The sequence below is a fragment of the Girardinichthys multiradiatus genome, chromosome 1 (assembly GCF_021462225.1).
Source record: "Girardinichthys multiradiatus isolate DD_20200921_A chromosome 1, DD_fGirMul_XY1, whole genome shotgun sequence".
Lineage (NCBI taxonomy): Eukaryota > Metazoa > Chordata > Actinopteri > Cyprinodontiformes > Goodeidae > Girardinichthys > Girardinichthys multiradiatus.
Window position 1 is genome coordinate 48,569,256 of NC_061794.1, and position 24,886 is coordinate 48,594,141.

The 24,886-nt window shown below is 44.5% G+C and overlaps 1 protein-coding gene across 2 annotated transcripts; it reads right to left on the bottom strand.

Annotated features, from left to right (window-relative positions):
- Positions 1–663: 663 nt before the first annotated feature.
- Positions 664–23,239, bottom strand: irak1 (interleukin-1 receptor-associated kinase 1). 2 transcript variants are annotated; one of them, XM_047377631.1, is made up of 15 exons: positions 23,007–23,239; positions 20,633–20,800; positions 20,460–20,555; positions 20,273–20,364; positions 18,602–18,820; positions 16,325–16,389; positions 16,134–16,248; positions 11,660–11,781; positions 6,880–7,090; positions 6,720–6,788; positions 5,122–5,209; positions 4,961–5,055; positions 4,199–4,721; positions 4,031–4,129; positions 664–1,148 (listed from the first exon to the last, which is right to left on the bottom strand). In XM_047377631.1, the coding sequence occupies exons 1-15, from the start codon at positions 23,116–23,118 to the stop codon at positions 1,069–1,071; spliced, it is 2,154 nt and encodes a 717-aa protein (XP_047233587.1). In that variant the 5' UTR covers positions 23,119–23,239; the 3' UTR covers positions 664–1,068. The 2 variants fall into 2 exon arrangements, with proteins under 2 accessions (XP_047233587.1, XP_047233598.1); XM_047377642.1 differs by lacking the exon at positions 4,031–4,129.
- Positions 23,240–24,886: the final 1,647 nt, after the last annotated feature.

A 24,886-nucleotide genomic window follows, 5' to 3' on the forward strand; every position in this document is an offset into this window, starting at 1 on the left:
CTCCCTTTGCGACCATACTTCAACAAAAAATAACAAACACGCCATCTTATAACATCATGGGAGTATCTGAGGTCGCTGTGAGGTCAGTGTGTCCGTGTGCTTACATAAGCAACCAGTGGCCAGGTATCTTTATAGCTACACTTTTCCCACATGACAGAGGGTTTGTTGAAGCAGGTGTATAATCAACTCCACAGCGATAAACAGTAGGAGGGCCTGATAAGGGCTCGTTTGCTTACTAAGGTGAGTTTGAACCCTCTCCTTTTAATTGATTCGCTTTGTTCAATGATCGGTTGAGGGGGCGCTGGTTACATGGTATTAAACTCTAATCTGGAAACCAATATTAGTTACCATAGTGACAGAACCAAGTAAGAACCAAACTAGTGACACAGTACTGAAAATCCTAAACTGAACCTGAAGTTATCCACACACCTGCAGTCCTCAACATAGACCACTGATCCTACAGAGGAGAACAGAACCAATGACAGCTTCAGAGGGAAATGTTGCCATATTTTTCTACAGAAACACAAACTGGTTCAGGTTTTCTCTTAGTTAACTGATATGAACAGCTGATCTGGTTCAGTCCAAACATCAGATACATCAGAGTTCCTGGAATTCTCTCCAGTTCTTCAGGTTTGTTGCAGTTTACGACACAAATCAAACGTGTTTTCTTCTGTGTCTCTTTTTATTTAGCATCAAAAAATTTCAGCAGAAAGTTTCACAAACAATATTAAATATGGTTCATCAGATGAACGTTCAGAAGAACTGAAGTGATTACATAAAAATCTGGGTTGAGCCAAACTGCTACAGGGGAACCCAAGTTCTAACAGAGGAGCTGAGATGTGTAATCGGAACATTTACCCCAGGAACTGATTGATGAAGGCAGCTGCTCAGCACCAACAGGACGAAAACACTGCAACACTCTGTGTTTCTTCCATCTGAATAAATGAGTGTTTACATTCCAGCAAGCAGCAGATCATCAGTGTTTCTGGACTGTCTCCATTACAGACGACAGTTTGGGGTTAATCAGTCAGAACAATGAAATGTTGCCAGCTCCATCACAGGAACCCATCAGGAGCGACCAGCAGGAAGATACTCCAACTCATCACTTTCCTCTGGTCCTCGGAGATCCTGTGAGCTCCTCCCTCCATCTGAGGAAACAGAACCATGAGGAGACACTGAATCAGCGACAGACTGGATATTCTGCTTTAATGTACCTGCTGGAGGAGAACTACAGACCTCGATCCACCTGGACATTTAAACTGTCCCTAATGGACCCAGGACTCTGATGAACAAATACTTAAACTGAAGCAACATTGGGAAGACAAGCGGGTCAGAATCCCTCCACAGCCATGTAAGCAACTAAAAGTCTTAAAGGTGCTGCTGATGAATTAAGTTTGACATGAACCAGTGGACCAGCCCTGTGACCTTACATGTTTGATGGGACCAACTGGTCCTGATGTGTTAGGACCGTTTGGACAGTTGGTAAAGAAAACTTTCACAGAAGGAATTTCAGGGACCAGGAGCAGATCCAAGAACCAGGAACCAGAACAGATGCTCCATGTCAGAAGAGTTTGAAGTTCTCTCCAGAACAGATGATAGAGAAACAGATCTGTGGTGGAGCATCCAGAACTGAACCAGGGGTTTAAATCCTGACTGTACCCTGAACTGACTGCGGCCCAGTGGGTATAGTCTGGAAGCCATGGGTTCCACCCCTGCTTCCTCCTGCCACATGTTGATGTGCCCCTGAGCAAGGCACCCAAGCCCAGGTTTCCTAACGACCTGCATGTGATTGGGTGAATGTGGCTCTAGTGTAAAGTTCTTTGAGTGGTCGGTAAGATTAGAAAAGCACTGAGTAAATTCAGTTCATTCACCATTTGGACTCCAGCAGAACTAAGATGGAACCTTCCTGACAGCCAGGTACGAGTGTGTGTGTGTGTGTGTGTGTGTGTGAGTGTGAACTGGTTTATGTTTTGCCTCTTGGACCTTTGCTGGTAAAATCATTGGTAACTGAATGGGGATATTTCCATCCAGGGTGTAAAAACACAGAGAACCATTTTTCCTCAATCTGACCTTAAATCCGACGGAACCTTTGGGTCAGATATTATTAAATAAATGCTTTATTTTTGATAACTGCAAATATTAAGCAGGTTGCATGGTGGCGCAGTTGGTAGCACTGTTGCCTTGCAGCAAGAAGGTCCTGGGTTTGATTCCCAGCCGGGGGTCTTTCTGCATGGAGTCTGCATGTTCTCCCCGTGCATGCGTGGGTTCTCACCGGGTACTCCGGCTTCCTCCCACAGTCCAAAGACATGCCTGTTAGATTAATTGGTCTCTCTAAATTGCCCTTAGGTGTGTGAATGAGTGTGTGCATGGTTGTTTATGTGTTGCCCTGTGATGGACTGGTGACCTGTCCAGGGTGTAGCCCGCCTCTCGCCCATAGACTGCTGGAGATAGGAACCAGCTCCCCCACGACCCACTATGGAAGAAGTGGTAGAAAATGACTGACTGACAAACATTAATCGTTAAAAAGTTTAAAACATTCTTCAAATTCAGATATTTTCCTCCGAATTTGGTAGAATTGCCTCTTAAACCAAAAGATGTGGGTCAAATGTTTTGGGTGTTACTATAGTTTGCTGGAATATTGGCCTATTCCATCTGACAGAACCGGTATACTCGGGTCAGGACTGTGATCATGATCAGTAAGAAACTGTTTAAAGACATCAACCAGAAGGACATGATGGAAATGAGCCGGAACCTTTGGCCTTTATGTGACGGTAGCTGTTAGAGAGCTTCCTCTCCTCATTTAATTCTGGTTCTGGGAACACAGAGTAAGGAGCTCTATGATGACCTGAGAGGTCCACGTGGTCCATACCTAATCAGTACCTCTGAAACATATTTGGCCTGAGACCATTTAGTTCTACACGGATCATCAACAGGAGTTTAGATTGTATCCTTTAACAAACAGGAAACCCTTTATTCTGGTGTCTGATGTTCTCAGGTTTTTGCTGGTTCTGTGGTCTTTAGACCCACAGAGTCTCATGCGATCTTTGTTTGTCTTATTTTATAATTATCAAAAGTCATAAACTGGTTCCAGTCCGAAGTTCAGGGCCAGTTTAGCCCAGTACCAGATAATCCTGCCCATTTCTTTAGCCTGTCAGTTAGAATATTCTGTTAAGTAACTGCATCTAATAGAGCACCAGTAGAGCCAACACAGACATTTCTGATGCATCATTTTAAGTTATCAGTGAAATCTGCACCAAACCAGTCGTGGTGCTGGGGTCAGCGACCTGACTGGATCCATTAAAGAAATTGTTTTTGGTCAAGAAGAAGATTAAATATGAGATTACTGCGGTTACTTATTAATAAGGTTGAGGAATTATTTTCAGAAGAATTCACAGAACAGTTAAAACTATTAACATGGTGTCTATGGAAACTCCAAGGTAAAAGACACATAATGTGATTTCCAGATAAACCAAACCATTGACTCATTTTGTTCATATATCTGTTAGAAACATTTCACTAGAATTCAAAGCAGGAAATCACAACTAACTGTCCTCCTGTTTCTCTTTTAACTCTTTCTTCAAAGCTACAGGAGAAGGTTCAAAACAAACTCTTTCATTCAGAACAATTAGGTTTTAGAGCCAAGAAAACATTCAGCAGTCATTGGATGGAGGGAATGTTCTGGCTGCGGTGTTTCTGGACCTGAGGAAGCCAGTAGATACGGCCAACCTCTAAGCTTTATGAAAACCGGCTGGTTGGAGTCGGATCTCCAAACTACAGAACAATGTGTTGAAGCTAGCTGACCAGAAGATGGGCACGACCATCAAACTGCAACCTTTGGTTAGACCAGTAGAGCTCATGGGGACAGGGTTCTGGTCCTAATGCAGTAGATCTCTGTGTTTAGGGCTGGGGCTAGAATCAGAACCGGGTTTAGGTGAAGGTAAGAGTCACGGGATGGGCACAACCAGGGCTTAATGAATGGAAGAAAATACAATGTCCTAATAAGGATAGAAATGTGTGTGTGATTACGTACATAGGTCCTCCAAGGACAGCAGTTCTGGGGTTCTGATCCAACCCTCCTTGTACTGACTCTTTTTCTCCAACAGTCGTTGTTTGCTGGGATTCACAAGAACTGAACAAACATATTCTTATGAACAGTTCATCAGACACACCAGAACAAACCCGAGTCTGGAACACCTACCTGTTGGTCCAGCTGAGGTGGACTGCAGTGACCCAGCAGGGGAGAACCCGCCTGCTGCTGCTCCGGGCCCAGAGCTGTCCGTGGAGGTGCTGTTGGGTTGGAAAGGGTAGTTGTACTGGTCCTCAGTGGGAACGGAAGGCTGGCTGAGCTGAGACCCTGCAGGTCCAGCTGGACACTGGTTCTTAGACCTGTAACTGGTTCCATTGGACCTGAACTGGGATTGAAGTTCATACTGAGAGAACCCTCGGCTCTCATCAGTTTCACACGGGCCAGCAAGGGACAGGGAGGGGGGGCCGAGGGAGGAGGAGTGGAGCGGGTGAGGAGGGGTGAGGGCCCCAAAAGCAGAGGAGGATGAGGAGGAGGAGGAGGAGGAGGAAGGAAGAGTCTGTTGTGAACCAGCAGTAACACAGGAGTCCAGGGAGCGGGGGGGCCTGGGGAAGGACTGGTGGGGGGGCTGGGGTAGTCGGGGGCTGGAGGAGTTCTTCCTCAAAATGCCGCGGAGGTCCTGAAGTTTGTGGAACACCTGCGGAGTAAAGAACCAAGTGAAAACCTTCACCAGAACCTGAGGGACTCTAGATATAATCTCTAGCGCTAAGCCTGAACCTTATGTAAAGAACTCTAGACCTGAATCTGGACCCGGATCTGCAGACCCAAAATTGTGAATACATCTGGGAAGAAGCTAGTTTGGAACAGGATGGGTAACAAAATGAAAAAACCTGTCAGGTGTGGTTTGAAAGTGTGTGGGTTCTACAGATTTCTGACCTCAGTCATAGCCGGTCTTTTCTTCCTCTGTCTGTTCAGACTCTTTCGGGCCAGTGTCGCCACCTGCAGGTATCCATCAGGCTCAGTGGTACCTCCTGCAAGGAGAACGGTCAAGCAAGCACTCTAAGAACCAGCACTAAGACCCGAGCTCTCACACAGACCTGCAGTCAGCCGTCGGTCCAGGTGTCTCCTCCATGCTTCTGGGGTAGAGCTGTTTGGACTGTCATCAACTTCTTCCACAAGGTCCTTCTGCAAACCAAAACCCCAATTTTACTAAACTTTAGACTTACGTTTCGCATAACCACACACACACACACACACACACACACACACACACACACACACACACACACACACACACACACACACACACACACACACACACACACACACATGCAAACGCCATGTCCAAGAGTGGTGGATTCTGGGCTCTGATTGGCATCCCTCCCTGGGGCTAGCTCAGCAGGTGGTACTGTGCCTTCCCTCCTTTGGTCCATCATAGTTCTGACTAGACTACAGAGGCACCTGGTGGATATCGGGCTTGTTGGGGGTTCTGGAGAGGTCTTTCCTGCTTGGTGCTGAGCCTTTTTGCTGCCAGAAATTGTCTGCACACCAGGCCGGCATGAGGACAGAGTTCCCGGGCTTGGTCTGCGCAGAAGGTTTTGGTGCTGGGTCGGGGGGTTCTGTGCCCTACCTTGCTCCTGTGCATCACTGATGACCTACCTCTGGGGTGGTGCCTTGTGGCTGTTTGCCTGGGGCTGCTGGGGCTTTGTTTAAACTATATTTGTACAGCATCAACTCTGTTGAAAGTTATGATGTTTGCTGATGATACAACCCTTTCTTGTTTTGGAAAGAGTATGGACAAATTAATGCAATTAGCAGAAAAAGCTATAAGCTATCCCTAAATAAAAAACTACATTTATGATGTTTTCTGGTAACTTAATCTCCATTAATGTAAAGTTACACATAAATGGAGCTAAAATCAAAAGAGTTTATGAGACCAAATTCTTAGGTATAAGTTTGGACAGCTAGTTGGAAGCCCCACATTTAATATATCAGAAACAAAACTGCAAAATCGATTGGAAAATTGTTTACAATAAGAGGTATAAAGTAGCCACAGATGCCCTGAGGCAGACTGACAGAGGTGAGGCTGCCATACAGTTGGCGCCTCCAGGCCCTCTGACCATCTTCAGCAGACAAGGTGGGACAGACAGAGCGGGGATTCAAACCAGCAACCCACCAGTTACAGGACGAACCCTTACCAGCATCGCCACCGAAGCTCAGGTAATGTGTAGATATTGAACTAAAGTCTTCCGTCAGGAATTCAGACATTTTTTAAGTGAATAGAGAAAACATCATTTAAGGTCTGATGATTAGTGAATGAGCTGCAGAGAAAAGTTGAGTTAAATCTAGATGTGTTGCAGTTATTTCTGTAAAACTATGGAAGGAATTAAATGAATGAGTTTTAATCATCTGCTTCTCTGCTGAGCTTTAAAATGTAAAATTATAACAGCTTCTACTGCTCTGTAGATGTATACATGTATACTGTAATCATATATGTATGTACATGTGTGTAAGAAGACAGCAGTAGTTTTATATTCTGCTGATTTATGACAAGTATAAACTTTGGCTTCAGCTTATTCCTTTTTTGGTAAATTATCAGTTTATAGAAAATAAAACAATGTTTTATTTTATTTTCCTTTTCTGTGATGTTATAAATTTACCAAAAATAAAAATGTGAGCAGATGAGTGCTCTCACCAGGTATCTGTCTCTAGACGTCCTGTTCTGTTCCAGAGCTCGCCGCCCCGTCAGAACCTCAAGCAGCACCTGAAACACACACAAGACACATTCAGGCCAAGTTCAGATGTCTCCGATGACACACAGACTGCATTTGCCTTCAGGCGCCGTGGTATCTCACCACTCCAAAGCTGTAGACGTCCACCGCCGTGCACAGCTCTCCTTTCCTCACGTATTCGTCGGGCAGATATGCCAGCGTTCCTCTCACAGTTGTCGTTTTACCGACAGAGGCCGTCTGAGTCGGGCAGCCAGGTGGGATGCGTGGCACGTACCGAGCCAGACCAAAGTCCGAAAGCTTTGGCACCCAATGCTGGTCCAACAGGATGTTAGAACTGCAGAGAAATAGAACATGAGTTTCAGTCAGGCTTCAGAGTTCATCATAGCACTGAAACAGCTCTTCTGAAAGTCACTAATGATATTCTTATGGCCTCAGATAATGGACTTGTGTCTGTTCTGGTTCTGTTAGATCTCAGTGCTGCATTTGATCCAGTCGACCATAATATTCTCTTAAAAAGGCTGGAATATGCTGTAGGGATCAGGGGAACAGCACTAGGCTGGTTTAAATCTTATCTGTCTGACAGATTCCAGTTTGTTCATGTAAATGATAAATCATCTTTAAACTCCAGGGTTAATTGTGGAGTACCACAGGGTTCAGTACTTGGGCCAATTCTCTTTACTATATATATGCTTCCAATAGGTAAAATTATCAGGCAGCATAGGATAAATTTTCATTGTTACGCTGATGATATCCAGATTTATTTACAGTATCTATAAATCCCAGTTGAGCTCAGTTAGGAAGAGTATACCTTAAAAACATATAAACCTGGAAGAATCAAGATTACAATTTAAAATTCTCCTCCTCACATATAAAGCCCTTAATGATCTAGCTCCATCATACATCAGAGATCTGATTGGTCCATATGTTCCTAACAGAGCACTTTGTTCTCAGACTGCAGGTTTACTGGTGGTTCCTAGAGTCTCTAGAAGTAGAATTTCAGGAAGTACAGTTTCTGCTGGGTCTTGTTCAGCAGCTCAGGGGTGTTTACGCTCCATGCCAGGTTCTCCTTGATGTGGACTCCCAGTAAGAGGAATTCAATTCAATTCAGTTTTATTTATATAGCGCCAATTCACAACACATGTCGTCTCAAGAAACTTCACAACAGTCAGATTCATTTATTTATTCAAACTGGATAAAAAGCTTTTCTATCTAAAGAAGTCAGCCACCCTCTTTTCCTATAGTCCATCATTATCTCCTTGGTCTTGGAAATGTTGAAATGTGATTCTCTAAAAATAAGTCAGTCATTTTCTACCGCTTATTCCATAGTGGGTCACGGGGAAGCTGGTGCCTATCTCCAGTAGTCTATGAGCGAGAGGCAGGATACACCCTGGACAGGTCGCCAGTCCATCGCAGGGCAACACACAAAATAAGTTTCTCTAAAAATAAGTTTCCCAAAATAAATCCAAATGAGTTAGCTGATCTAATCAAGACGATCCTGGACACCTCAATGTGCTTGTTTTCTATAATAAATAATACAAACTTTATTTGTCATTGCACATTCCAGCAACATTTTTCTTCTGCATTTAACCTGTCCCTTAGGGAGCAATGGTCTGCCACTGTGCAGCACCCAGAGGACATTTTGGGGATAAGAGTCTTGCTCAGGGACCCAGAGGGGCAGGCTGTGGGATTCAAACCAGGGTACTTGCAGCCTCTACAGGAAAAAATGCCCTTCTCTCCAACCACTAGGCCTCTATCGGCACGTACCACTGGGAGGAGACCCAAATAGTGATTTATCCTTCTGTGTCGAGGCTTCGAAGTGTGTTGAGTTACAGAAAGATTTTTGTTAAATTGTTGTCCCTAGTAACATTAGTACGGTTATAAGCAAAATAACACAAGCATAATGGCATAGCAACCCCCTCCCCTGCTTGTTTCCACCTTCCCTTCACATTCAGCCGCTGTATCAGAATTTATTCAACGGCATCCTAAACATGCTTCACAACCCAGTCATGTCATTATAACCTCTCTGCCTGTTTACATTTATTGTCCACTTGATGGCAGGGTAGAGCAAATGAAGCATCTTGAAGCTTCGGCTCACTAGTGGACCACCTGGATGGAAAGCTTCAGTGGTTCATGAAGCTTTATCTCACCATCACTAACAACAAGGCAGAGCCAGAACTCTTTGGCGGGCCAACAGAGTGGAGAAAATATGGATCTGCAGATCCCTTCTGACCTGGGAACACCTTGGGATCCTCCAGGGGAAGCTTAGTGGAGAGAGCCATCTACACATCCTTGCTGGAGCCGTTACATCTCTGACCTGACTTCAGATGGATGGTCAGTGAAGTGATGTTCTTATTGGTCTTCTCTGTGCACGTGCAGTTTTTAGTCATCAGTATTTTGGTCCGAGATCCCGGATACAAGCGGCTGAAATGAGCTTCCTCCGTAGGGTGGCCGGGCACTCCCTTAGAGATAGGGTGAGGAGCTCGGCCATCCGGGAGGAGCTCGGAGTAGAGCCGCTGCTCCTCCACATCGAGAGGAGCCAGTTGAGGTGGCTTGGGCATCTATACCAGATGCCTCCTGGACGCCTTCCTCGGGAGGTGTTCCAGGCACGTCCCACCGGAAGGAGGCCCAGGGGACGGCCCAGGACACGCTGGAGGGACTATGTCTCTCGGCTGGCCTGGGAACGCCTTGGGCTCCCCCCTGGAGGAACTGGAGGAGGTGTCTGGAGAGAGGGACGTCTGGGCGTCTCTGCTGAGTCTGCTGCCCCCGCGACCCGGTCCCGGATAAAGCAGAAGACGACGAGTACGAGTACTAGTATTTTGGTTTCTTATTAAATGCATCAGAAATATCTACACGTTCGTTTTTCTGGTTCTTATGAAGGTTTATGCGTGTCACCTTTTAGTTTAGTGTCTGACAGAACCTTCACAAAGATTAGAGAGGTATCTCAGTGAAGGATGCGGTGGTGGTGGTGTAGAGGTTTAAGAATGCAACTCATGCACTGAGGCCTTAGTCCTCGAATCAGGCTGTCGAGGGATCGAATCCTGGCCCCAGCAGCGTTTTCTGCACACAGAAAAACGCCGACCCACCACTTACTGTCCAAAAATGATCAAATAAAGGCCACTAGGGCTGCAAAAAAAACTGAGTGAAAATGGTGTGTGTTACACCAGAAGCAATAACAACACCAATAATAACAATATGTTTTATTTCTAGGGCACTTGACATTTAAACATTTCAAAGTGCTAACCAATAAAACAGAAGAATTGAACATGCCAATGTTTTTCTCTGTAAATATATTTCTGATAGTTCTTTTGAAAAAAATTCAAACCAGATGTCGACAACAACCCAACTAACCCACTTATACAGACAAGTCAAAGCTAATTAGTCCATAAATGAAATTATAGGTAAAAAATTGGAATGACAGAGAAAAGAAATAATGAACGCCATGACAGAAATGTATTAAATACTTTGTGGAAAAAACTTTTTTGGTTTCCTGTAAGGACGAAGTAGAGACAAGCATTGTTCAGGTAGGAGTTGACTCATTCTTCCACACAAACCGTGAAGGTTCTGAGGGTCCTTTCTATGGACTCTGACCTTCAGTTCTTTCTATAGGTCTTTCATTGAATTCAAGTCAGCGCATTCCACCAGTTTTCCTTTCTTTCTCTAAAACCAATAAAGAGCCTCCAGGGCTGTGTGTTTGGGACTACTTTCTTGCTTGGAAATCGAAAGTTGTTTCATCTTCAGAATCTTATCAAGAACATCCTGGTTCATTTCTCAATTCATTCATCCTTCAGTTATATAAAGTCTGCCAGAACCCTATTCTGTGATGATGATTTCCTTTATTTGTACAGGGACAGTGCACAGCAATACATTGACCTAAAAACAGGAAATATGCATGGTGCCAGGTTATAGCAAAAGATGCTAATTTCCACCTGTAGTCCCTTAACAGGTTGATATTAATCAAAACTAACTGTTTTTTTTTTATGGAAATGTATGAGAGAAGAGAATCAGTGAACATAAACTAATACAATACAATCGTAACAAACCTCGCCCCTCAGTTATTAAAGACTTCCAGAGATTTATCATTTCTCTATCACACGTTTGCACCTATACAATAAACATACCTATTTGTTCATACACACATACACTTTCACACTCTCACATACTTTCAAATAAACCAACTATACTTTCATTTACACACATTCATCAATAATGAGTGCAAACCTGCTTTGATAAAATCCAGGTAAGCCAACACATCGAGTTGTGAGCTGTCTCGCAACACGATGCTCCCACCTGTAAACCTCACTTTTGGCATGGTGTTTTTGGGGTGATGTGCAGAACCTTTCTTACTCTAAACATGATGTTTATGGTCTCATCTGACCAAAGTTTATTCTCTCAGGATTTCACTGGGTTGTCCAGATCTTCTGCAGCAAAATGTGAACAATATTCAACATGGTTTTTCTTCAGCAGTGGAGTCTTGTGCAGTGATTGAGCCTAGAGGCTGTGTGGTTGAGTGCAATATTTATTGGTTTTATGAGAAAAAATATGTGCTCTATTTTTCTCTGCACTGTTCCACTTCATTACTTCATAATTTGGTTTGGAATTGCTTTCCCTGTATATGTGTATTACATTGGTTGTTACAGATACCCGATGTGTTAAAAACGTATTTTACCCTCTGCTATCTACTGGAACATCTAATTGAAGAAAAAAACTGGGTTTCAGTCAGAGGAGGGTTCTGTTGATGAAGGAACTTACTGAATATGAATCGTGACTCTTACTTGAGTTACTGTAAAGGTCAAATTAGAACATGTTAATGAGTGGTCGTCATGTATAGTTGACAAACAAAGCAGCATGTGCTGCTCCACGATGACATGTAGAGTGTACGCTGACTCTGAGGGAGGTTCCTCACCTCTTGACGTCTCCATGGATCAGTGGTTCCTGACCTGAGGGGGGGCAGTGCAGAAACTGAAGTGCTGCTGCAGCTCCTTCCACAATACTGATTCGGAGAGGCCACGAGAGAACCATACATGCCTGGAACATAAAAACACATTACTAGAACACACAGAAACACAACTAGAACACACAGAAACACAACTAGAACACGCAGAAACACACCTGGAACAGACAGCACACCTGGAAAACACAGAAACACACCTGGAAAACACAGACAACACACCTGGAACAGACAGCACACCTGGAAAACACAGAAACACACCTGGAAAACACAGACAACACACCTGGAACAGACAGCACACCTGGAAAACACAGAAACACACCTGAAACACACAGAAGCACACCTGAAACATGCAAAAACACACCTGGAACAGACAGCACACCTGGTAAACACAGAAACACACCTGGAAAACACCTGGAACACACAGAAACACACCTGGAAAACATAGACAACACACCTGAAACACACAGAAGCACACCTGGAAAACACAGACAACACACCTGAAACACACAGAAGCACACCTGAAACATGCAAAAACACACCTGGAACAGACAACACACCTGGAAAACACAGACAACACACCTGGAAAACACAGACAACACACCTGGAAAACACAGACAACACACCTGAAACACACAGAAACAAAACTGAAACACTCAGAAACACACTTGAAACACGCAGAAACACACCTGGAACAGACAGCACACCTGGAAAACACAGAAACACACCTGAAAGACACAGAAACACACCTGAAACACATAGACAACACACCTGGAACACACTGAAACACATAGACAACACACCTGGAACACACAGAAACACACCCGAAAAACACAGACAACACATCTATAACACTCAGAAACAAAACTGAAACACACCTGAAACATGAAAAACACACTTGGAACAGACAGCACACCTGGAAAACACAGATACACACCTGGAACAGGTAGCACACCTGAAACACACAGACAGCATGCCTGAAACACACAGAAACAAAACTGAAACACTTAGAAACACACCTGAAACACACAGAAACACACCTGGAACAGGTAGCACACCTGGAAAACACAGACAACACACCTGAAACACACAGAAACAAAACTGATACACACAGAAACACACCTGGAACAGGTAGCACACCTGGAACACACAGAAACACACATGGAACACACAGAAACACACCTGGAACAGGTAGCACACCTGGAAAACACAGAAACACACCTGAAACACACAGAAGCACACCTGGAAAACACAGACAACACACCTGAAACACACAGAAGCACACCTGAAACATGCAAAAACACACCTGGAACAGACAACACACCTGGAAAACACAGACAACACACCTGGAAAACACAGACAACACACCTGGAAAACACAGACAACACACCTGAAACACACAGAAACAAAACTGAAACACTCAGAAACACACTTGAAACACGCAGAAACACACCTGGAACAGACAGCACACCTGGAAAACACAGAAACACACCTGAAAGACACAGAAACACACCTGAAACACATAGACAACACACCTGGAACACACTGAAACACATAGACAACACACCTGGAACACACAGAAACACACCCGAAAAACACAGACAACACATCTATAACACTCAGAAACAAAACTGAAACACACCTGAAACATGAAAAACACACTTGGAACAGACAGCACACCTGGAAAACACAGATACACACCTGGAACAGGTAGCACACCTGAAACACACAGACAGCATGCCTGAAACACACAGAAACAAAACTGAAACACTTAGAAACACACCTGAAACACACAGAAACACACCTGGAACAGGTAGCACACCTGGAAAACACAGACAACACACCTGAAACACACAGAAACAAAACTGATACACACAGAAACACACCTGGAACAGGTAGCACACCTGGAACACACAGAAACACACATGGAACACACAGAAACACACCTGGAACAGGTAGCACACCTGGAAAACACAGAAACACACCTGGAACACACAGAAACACACATGGAAAACACAGAAACACACCTGGAACACTCAGAAACACAACTGAAACACTCAGAAACACACCTGGAACAGGTAGCACACCTGGAACACACAGAAACACACCTGGAACAGGTAGCACACCCGGAAAACACAGAAACACACCTGGAACACACAGAAACACACATGGAACACACAGAAACACACCTGGAACAGGTAGCACACCTGGAAAACACAGAAACACACCTGGAACACACAGAAACACACCTGGAACACACAGAAACACACCTGGAAAACACAGACAACACATCTGGAACACTCAGAAACAAAACTGAAACACTCAGAAACAAACCTGAAACACACAAAAACACACCTGGAACACACAGAAACACACCTGGAACAGGTAGCACACCTGGAAAACACAGAAACACACCTGGAACACTCAGAAACACAACTGAAACACTCAGAAACACACCTGGAACAGGTAGCACACCCGGAAAACACAGAAACACACCTGGAACACACAGAAACACACATGGAACACACAGAAACACACCTGGAACAGGTAGCACACCTGGAAAACACAGAAACACACCTGGAAAACACAGACAACACATCTGGAACACTCAGAAACAAAACTGAAACACTCAGAAACAAACCTGAAACACACAAAAACACACCTGGAACACACAGAAACACACCTGGAACACACAGAAACACACCTGGAAAACACAGACAACACATCTGTAACACTCAGAAACAAAACTGAAACACTCAGAAACAAACCTGAAACACACAAAAACACACCTGGAACACACAGAAACACACCTGGAACAGGTAGCACACCTGGAAAACACAGAAACACACCTGGAACACTCAGAAACACAACTGAAACACTCAGAAACACACCTGGAACAGGTAGCACACCTGGAACACACAGAAACACACCTGGAACAGGTAGCACACCCGGAAAACACAGAAACACACCTGGAACACACAGAAACACACATGGAACACACAGAAACACACCTGGAACAGGTAGCACACCTGGAAAACACAGAAACACACCTGAAACACACAAAAACACACCTGGAACACACAGAAACACACCTGGAACAGGTAGCACACCTGGAAAACACAGAAACACACCTGGAACACTCAGAAACACAACTGAAACACTCAGAAACACACCTGGAACAGGTAGCACACCTGGAAAACACAGAAACACACCTGGAACACACAGAAACACACCCGGAAAACACAGAAACACACCTGGAACACACAGAAACACACATGGAACACACAGAAACACACCTGGAACAGGTAGCACACCTGGAAAACACAGAAACACACATGGAACACACAGAAACACACCTGGAACAGGTAGCACACCTGGAAAACACAGAAACACACCTGGAACACACAGAAACACACCTGGAAAACACAGACAACACACCTGGAACACACAGAAACACACCTGGAACAGGTAGCACACCTGGAAAACACAGACAACACACCTGAAACACACAGAAACAAAACTGATACACACAGGAACACACCTGGAACAGGTAGCACACCTGGAAAACACAGAAACACACCTGGAACACACAGAAACACACCTGGAACAGACAGCACACATGAAAAACACGGACAACACATCTGGAACAGACAGAAACAAACCGGGAACATGCAGAAACACACCTGGAACACATAGACAACACACCTGGAAAAGACAGCTAGGATCTCATGATTGGGTGACTGTTTGTAGGATAAGTGGTCAAAAACGGGTGGCTCATCACCCACCAGTTCACCTTTTAAGCAGATTTTCACTGCTCAGCAAACATTTACTGACAGTCAGACTCTGGTAACTGCCAGCAGAGGGTGGAATAAAGGACCATGTTAGAACTTGTGTAAATGCAGTCAAACCGTTACTCGTGTAAGAGGTAACAGGACCCAGGTACAACAGTCTGAGGCTTAACCCCCGGTTTACACTGGAACCGCATTTAGTTACACGTCAACCTTCATCTGCTGGATTTCGTTGTGATGACTTGAAGACACTGTGGGATACCGATAACTGGCAAGTGCTTTGATTACATTATTCTTCAGGATGATCTGAGTTAAGAACTTTCATAGTGGTCCAAAATGCTTTATTTCAGCGTTTAACATCAGGTAAGTTCAGATGGTCTCCAAAAAGGCTCCAGGAGAGTTCCTTCTTAATTGTCTAAACAGGGAACACGCTGTCTGCAGCAGGGAGCATACTGACTGCTCAGAAATACTCTCAAAGTCAGCAAACTAAATTAAAAGATGCTGACCCAGCTGTTTTATCCACATGATTACACAGACGGTTAGCATCGTCTCACACTGACAGGCGTACATGGCTGCAGCATGAAACAGAACCAACAGACAGTCGCTAACACACAAACTTGTAAATGTGCTGAGTGTGTTACATTATGTAGCTGGTCTTCAAGTGATTGGTTTTCCATGTAGCTGTAGATCAGACACATCAGTCCTCCTCCTCCTTCACTGAAACCCAGTAGATCTACAATGTTCGGATGCCTGAACCTGAAGACAACACACACACATCAATCTCTGCCAGTGAAATCTGCACTCTGAAGCATTAATGGACAGATTTACACACTTAGACAGATTCTCCACTTCAGTCTGGAAACTTTTCCTTAAAAGGGTCCAGTCCATCTGGCAGTCCTGTCAACAGAAACAACAACAGTGGTCATCAATTCAAGTTCAATACAGGTGATTTATTTTATTCACTGGTTGTCTCAAGGCACTTTACAAAAACTAAAAAAATCTAATTTATATACAAAAATATATAATCAATCATTCAGACAAATCCAGAGGCACTTACAAACATTCCAATTCCATCCAAGTTGTAAAACATCTTTGCTGACTGCTGAGAGATGGTGCTTACCCTAACCCTGACAGCCTTCCAGTGGTTTTACTGGTGTAGCTCTAAAAATGTGTATATTGAGAAAACGGTTAAGATTTTTGTCCCTCATTTTAGTAAGTGAAACTTATATATTATATAGATTCATTCCTCCTACAGTGAAATAAGTCAGACAGTTGCTAACGCGCTGTCTGAATTTTGATGATTTTGTTGTACAGAAAATGAAAACCCAAAATTCTGTGTCTCAGAAAATCTGAAAATTGTGAAAAGTTAAATCTTGGAAACTCATGGTGTTACACTCTAATCAGCTAATTAACTCCAAACACCTGCAAAGGTTTCCTGAGCCTCTAGATGGTCTCTCACTCTGGGTCTTAGGTCACACAATCATGGAGAAGACTTCTGGACATCTGTATAATCAGCAGACGGTCATGGACACCCTCCTCAACGAGGAGAAGCCACAAAGGTCCATTGCTAAGGACGCTGGTTGTTCACAGCTTGCTGTATCCAGGAATATTCATAAAACATTGAGTGGAAGAAAAAAGAGTGGTAGTAAAAGGTGCACCAGCAACAGGGAGAACCGCAGCCTTGAGAGGATTGTCAAGCAAAATACATTTAAGAATTTGGGGGAGGTTCACAAGGAGTGGACTGAGGCTGGAGTTAGAGCATAAGGAACCACTACACACAGACGGATCCGACACATGGGCTGTAAGTATCTTACCTGGGCTGAAGAGAACTGGACTGTTGTTTAGTGGTCCAAAGTCCTCTTTTCAGGCATTTTATTTGAAAATCAAGGTCCAAAAATCTGGAGGAAAAGTGAAGAGGCGCAGAATCCACATTGCTTGAAGTCCAGTGTGAGGTTTCCACAGTCAGTGATGGTTTAGGGTGCCATGCAATCTCCTGGTTCTGGTCCACAGGGTGTTATGAAGTCCACAGTCAATGCGGCCATCTACCAGGACATTTTAGAGCACTTCATACTTCCTTCTGCTGACAAGCTGTATGGAGATGCTGATTTTATTTTCCAGCAGGACTTGGTACCGGCCCACACAGTAAAAAGTACTAAAAGCTGGTCCAGTGACCATAGTGTTCTTGTTCTTGATTGGCCAGCAAACTGGCCGGACCAGAACCTCAAAAAGACTCTATGGATTATTGTCAAGAGGAAGATGAGAGACACCAGAACCAACAATGCAGATGATCTGAAGGCCGCTGTTAAAGCAACCTGGACTTCCATCACACCTCAGCAGAACCATGGGCTGATCTCCTCCATGTCGCGGCGTACTGATGCAGTAATTCAAGCAAAAGGGGCCCAGACCAAGTGCAACCAGGCCTGACATTTCTCTTTAAAATATCCTTTTTATTGATCTGAGGTAATATTCTAATGTTCTGAGGCTCTAGATGTTGGGATTTCATTCTCTGTCAGCCAGAATCAACAGTACAAGAAAAAATAAAGGCTTGAAATATCTATCTCCGTGTGTGATAACTCAATATAGAAATGAGGGACAAAAAAATAACTGAACTTTTTAAACACAAACCTTTTTAGATGCACTTGTATATATCTGTCTCTGCATTTAGTAGGCAATGTTTGTGTAGTTCCTCCCTCCAGCTGAAGGAGGCAGTGATTAGGTAGCTTCTGCCTGCCTGTAGCAGGTAATGTCTGTTGAGGGCAGTGTTTGTGTAATTCAGGGGTGTCCAGCTCTATTCATCGAAAGCTACTATCCTGCAACTTTAGCGTGCATTCCTGGTCCAACACACCTGAATCTAATGGCTGAATTCCCCTTCAGTCATCCAGATCTGCAGAGGCCGGGTAACAAGTCATTGACTTGGTCCAAGTGTGTTGGAGAAGGGATGCATCTAAAAGTTGCAGGATTGTAGATTTTGGGGACAAGTTGGGCACCACTGGTGTACTTCCTTCCTCCCTCATTATAGTTAAGTGTTTGTGTAGTTCCTCCCTCCAGCTGTAGAGGGCAGTGTTTTGTTTTGAAAGCAACTTTGTTTGTTGCACTGTGGTTGGCTGACCTGTCGGAGTCTCTTGACGGCGCAGTCCATGTTCCTGAGAGACGCTCGGTATACGACACCGAAGCCTCCCTCTCCGACCTGGAGGCTGGGCGAGAACCCCTGTGTCCCAGCATGCACCTCTTCATATGTCCAGCAGATAACGGTGCTGATCGTGCTGCACGGTGCCTCAGGTAAAGGAGGAATGACATCATCATGATCACCAGCAGCGCAGTGTGTTTGCTGTTGAGAAATGATTTCATTGATCAGTGTTGTTAGCAGGTTCTGGTTCCGATCATCCTTACATGAACTGGATTGTTCTCATGCATTATTCCACCAGTTTTTTTTACTGATTTCTGACTCTTTGTGCTTTGATTATGGATTTAGGATGAGCTTCAAGCAACTGGTAGAGTTCCTGAGCTAGGTTATCTTCGTGATCTGCAGAGTGTTTTGAGACCGCCATCTAACATTCAGATGTGTCTCTGCTGCTCTCAGCACTCACAGTCTTCTTTGAGGAACCCATCAGAAGGACTCTGAGGTTCTGCTTAACCCAACTGATATGGCTTCAATATGGGTTCGCTCCCTCAGAGGCTAAACTCTACAAACTCCTCAACTCCTGATCCAGCTCTCCTTCCTTCCCATTTTCCTTCCTGGGAAGCAAACTTTCCGCTTATCTATTAGTAGACAGTTCTCAATGCGCTCTGAAAGTCTCTCAAAGTTTTTGGACTTTGGCTAATTTTCACTCGGGTCCAGTTCCTGTACCCGATAATCTTCGGAGGAATGTTCTCTGTTAGTTGAGGAACTCTAACCTGTGAATCGATTTGACAATATGACTGATGAACTAAAAGGATGAACCAGAGTTGTGTCCAGTCCAGAGGAGAGCGTAGCTAACGTTGCAGGAGTAACAGTCTGATCGGAGATCATCAGACTGGAATCTCCAGCTGAATTCTCTCAGCTCTTCCACCAAAATTTATCCAAGCGTCTGAAGAGAGTCCCAGGTCATCTCTGAGTATGTCCAAAACACCTCTTCTGGGAGATGTTAGGAATGGTTACCACAGGATGACCAGACTACCTCAGCTGGCTCCCACTGTTGGCTAAGCTCCTCGCTCCACCTCAGCATCTGGACCAAACTCACCACCAGATTTCTGCAACACTGAAGGGCCTCAACCAGGACGAACACTGCACTGTTAACTGTGCTGACTTTTCAGAGTTTATCTAAGAAAATCATGTTTGTGATTTTACTGTAAAGAAATATGGATATATTTTTCTTTCATATCACCCAACCCCAGACTCAACCCCCCATCTCCAGGCTCTATGACCTCTGTCTCTAGCAGGGGGCAACTTGCATAAAAGCAAGAGAAACTTGTTGAAGCTGCAACTGATACGTTATATTTTATATGATGCCTGTGCACCCCTCTCTGATTCCACCCTGGGCAACTGCCCATATGGCCTATATCAAAAACCGCTGCTGGGTGAATCAGTCGGGTTCAGGAGTCTTTCTGATTGGATCTTTTGTTCAGGTCAGCAGCCTTCCGACTGAGAACAACTTCCTGCTTTCTGTGACAGTCGGATCAGTAACACGCTAACCATGCACACCTTCGAACTCATCCGTTGATCCTGACGGATTCTGTTCGCTCGACTGTTAATATGTAGTGTGTGCATCACAGTGTGTTTGGACTGGGGAGTGGGGGTTACCTGGGTCTGCTGCTGGTCCTCAGAATACAGGTTGACAGGGGGCGGGGCTGGTCCAGGTAGCGGTCGTCCTTCTTCTTTGGCTGAACAATCAACTGAAGGTTAGAACAGAACGACAACATCAATTCATCTGACCAATCAGAGCGCTGCTTGGTTGTTATCAGTGATGTTAGAAGGTGCTTGGTCTTACCTGTGGGCTGAGCTGCCAACACCTCATACGGAGGAGGAGGAGGGGGAGGAGGAGGAGGAGGGGGAGGAGGAGGAGGAGGATTAATATTTGGCATCCCTGCAGAGAAACAGAGCTGAACATTAGACTGTTCTCCTGGTCAAAGGTCAGAGTTCAGACCTTACAGGAAAACTCACAGCTCAGGATGACGTCCCGTGGTCTGAAGAGCTGCAGAGACTCAAGCAGGTCGATCAGCTCCCCAACTCGACCGTTCCTGTTCTCCCATTGGTTCATCACCCAGTCAGTCCGTCTCTCTCTCCGCTCAGCCAATCGCACCACTGTCTGGTCTTTGAGGACCTCTGAGGCTGCAGGGACAAACCAGACCGAGGTCAGTATCCTGAACCAGAACCTAGATCTGTATCCTGAACCTGAGACTGTACCCTGAGAATGCACTCACATAAGTATCCTGAATTAGAACCCAGGTCAGCATTCTGAACCAAATTTTTATTTCTTTTCCTGAGACAGAATCTGGATCGGGATCTTAAACCAGAATCCTGCTTGGTGTCCAGGTGAGATCCCTGAACCAGAATCTAGATCGGTATCCTAAACATTAATTTGGGTCAGCATTCTGAACCTGAATCCAGATCACTATCCTAAACCTGAGATGTTTTGAATCCACCACACCTCAGAGACTAGGCCAACAGTTTGAGAACCGGCTCAAAAGCAGAACCTGAATAAAGGCAGACAGGAGCCCTGGAATCGGATCGGTTTCAGATGGTTTACTGGTGTCTGTATCTCGTTTAATAGACAGGAGAGAGTTGAACGCAGTCTCAAACTGGATTATAAACCGTTTTAACAACTTGTTTGTTGCTGATGGAGCCGAAATTCCTAAAAGCTTTCTTAGGGAGGTTTAAACAACTGTTCTAGATGTTCCTGCATTCACAGAAAAAACTTTCTGTAAAACATTTATCTAATTAATTTAAATTCAGTTTATTTATATAGCATAAAATATAACTCCACATTATGCATTATTGGAGAGTAGTATGAGAATGTAGCGAAGAGGGTGAAAGTGGTCATTATGTCCTCCAGCAGCCTAAGCCTATAGCAGCATAACTACAGAGATAACTCAGGATAAACTAAGCCACTCTAACTATAAGCTTTATCAAAAAGGAAAGTTTTAAGCCTAGCCTTAAAAGTAGACAGGGTGTCTGCCTCACGGACTAAAACTGGGAGCTGGTTCCACAGGAGAGGAGCCTGATAACTAAAGGATCTGCCTCCCATTCTACTTCTAGAGACTCTAGGAACCACCAGTAAACCTGCAGTCTGAGAACAAAGTGCTCTGTTAGGAACATATGGACAAAGTGCACCAGATTAAAGAACTTTAGGTGGACAGCATAAATCAAAAGGACTCTTTAAAAGGAACAAGTTCCATCTAAAACCAGCCAAAGAACAAAACTACATGACAGTGTCTCCTTGGGTTCATGTTGAGATGAATTTGGGTCGCAGCAGAACATCAGATAGAACACGCTTAGTTTCCTGTTGTTCACGCTTCATGTTCTCGTGTCACAGTCAGAGCAGATGGTTCCTCTTTACAAGTTCTCATTTCATGTTTCAGGCCAGAGAAACACCAAGGCATGTAAAACCAACACACACAGTTTTAGAAGAGAGAACCAGCCTGAAGAACGTTCAGAATCAACATCATTGTGAATGAAGGATGTTCTCAGTTCTGCTAAGCCTGGTTTTGATTGAATCATCTTCACATAGAAGACCGACTGAGTGTCAGAAGATGTGACGTTCTCATTGTTCTTGCTCAGTGTGATGATGAGAAGAGCACATAACCCGAGACACTTCACGAGGAGCTGACCATTTTCAGTTTTAGTTCCAGAACCGGTTCTGTCCCACCTTGAGGACAGCTGGACATCAGTCACTGATGGTTCCACTGTCCAATCAGGTTTCAGATCGTTAATCAATGTTAAACTGCCCTCAGAAGAAACATCAGCAGAACTAGAAAACTGCCGGGTCCCTTTTAAACTTCTTGTAGGCTGTTCAGAGGTTCTGTTCATAAAAACCTGAAACCGATGCTGCGACGGTTTCAGATCTGTTAGATTTTAATGGTTCTGCTGGGGCAGAACCTAAGAATCGTTTTGAGCCTCCACTGGGTTGTATTCTATTCTTCATTGTTTTTGGTTCCGTTTCTAGCAGAACCAATCCAATGAAGAATAGAATACAACCCAGTGGACTCTTAGATTTTAGTGGACTTTATTTATTGGACTTTTAATAGACTTTAACAGATCTGAACTTACAAAAACAGACTGGAACCTGCAAATACATCAGAATCTGTGGAACTCATAAGAACAGATCCAAACCTGCAGAACCCATCGCCCTCACTTTCCAGAGCAACGGCCACACCCCGGTTCTAACAGAACCCCACCGGAACTCCGAGAACCTAACTGATCACATGACTCAACCGAGCCTTCACCTGCAGCACGTGACTCAGGTGTAAAACCCGGTCCATCTGATTGTTTCTGTGTCACCTCAAGCTGTTCGGTGGGTTCCGGGTGTATTACTCACCAAACCGGGTCCAGTCCAGGTCCAACAGCCCATCCATGACCCGGCAGAACTCCCAGTTGACCGAGGAGGGCAGCTGGAACAGGAAGTAACCCCGCCGGTCTCCCCCAGACATGTTTCTCAACGAACCCTGCCGGACCGGATCACATCAGAACCAACCCAATGACTCTGAAATGATCAACAAACAACTTCTGATTTGCTGCAACTTCCGTTCACTGCGCACAAAAGCTCCACGCATTCAGAGCTTCCGGTGTGACCTGTCAAAATAAAGCTTGGTTTGCTCCTTCACACGTGCGCATAACTGCTGGTTTGAACAGGTAAAAACCGGTCCAATTAAAACACCTAAACAGGTACAAACAGCTGCTCTGTGGTGATTTCAGAACATGTTCTGGCCCATTACAGACTAAGCTCTCAGGAAAGCTGTGAAAATGTCATAAAAAGATAAAAATGTCAAATCAATGGAATTAATGAAACGATGTGACCTTTGACCTATATGGCTGATAGGAGGGTGTTGCATGATTCTTTCAGAACAATCAGGATTAGGTGGTTCTGGAATGCTTTTAGAGACTCGGATCAGGAAAGTGTGACTAATATTTAAATAATAAAGTCGGAACCAGAGGGAGCAACAGTAGCAGCCATTCAGGTACCAAAGGTCCAACATGAGAACAAACAGAACCTTTGTAACCTGCAGCAGATTTTTTCTCTGATATAAGCAGAACCATCAGTCATGGATCTTTGGGATGGATTCAGAACTTCAACAGAACACAGTTCTGGAGAAAAGAACCAAAGACGAACTGTACCCCTGCAGTGAGATGGACTGGGGAGTCAGTGGTCTTTGGGCCCTGGACTAGCTGAATGCTGCTGGGTTTTAGGCTGTTTGGTTCTGACCCAGTAATCAATTTGTTAACTTTGGTCAGACTGGTTAATTTAATCACATTTAGAGTTTCGGCATTGGACTCTAGTTCTGTTTGTGAAGCAGGTGGCCTCGGGCCAGCTCCTTCCTTAGTTCTGCTGAGTTTTGGTTGGAACAAAACCACCTTTGAGTTCGCTCTCCAGCCGAGAATGTGGTGCTTTTATTTTGTAAAGGAAGTGCTAAATGAAGACTCCTTCCTTGGTTTGACTGAAGTGAATCATTTCCTGTCACACTATGTCATCAGACACACCCACACAGACATGAATTTTGCCTCTCAGTAAACAGGTTCTGGACTTTTGAAGGCCTGCTGGTCCCAGCCAGGTTCTGTGGTTCTAAACAGTCCTGAGTGAGACACAAAAATGGATGCTGAAGTTGGGGTGATGTCATGTTCCATCAAGTAGGACTTCTAGTCTCCAGCTGCTCCCTCGGTATGATTGTGATTTCAGAGCCACCTGAACACACCATCAACAAACACACACACACACACACACACACACACACACACACACACACACACAGGAAGAGTGGTCTTATTGTGAATGAGCAGCAGTTCCAGTTCTCACAGGAACTCAAACCTGAAGCTGGAACATTTAGTCTGTTTGACATCTGCTAAATTTTAACCAGGATAATCTAAATAAATCCTGCTTTTCCTCATAGAGAACCCAGTCTGTTCCTAATGACTTTATAATAATAATTATCTTTATTGGTCATAGCACATGTACATTACAACAAAATGTGTCCTCTGCATTTAACCCATCCCTTACAGGGAGCAGTGTGCTGCCACTGTGCGGCGCCCGGGGAGCATTGTGGGGCTAAGGGTCTTTCTCAGGGACCCAGAGTGGTAATCTGTGGGAACCTGGCCCCTTGTGTCTCCTCTGGAACACAAACCTCCTGTTCTAACCACTAGGCCACCACTCCCCCCAGTTATTTGTTTCTGTTCTAAGTGCTGCTTGGTGAAACAGTTGGCAGC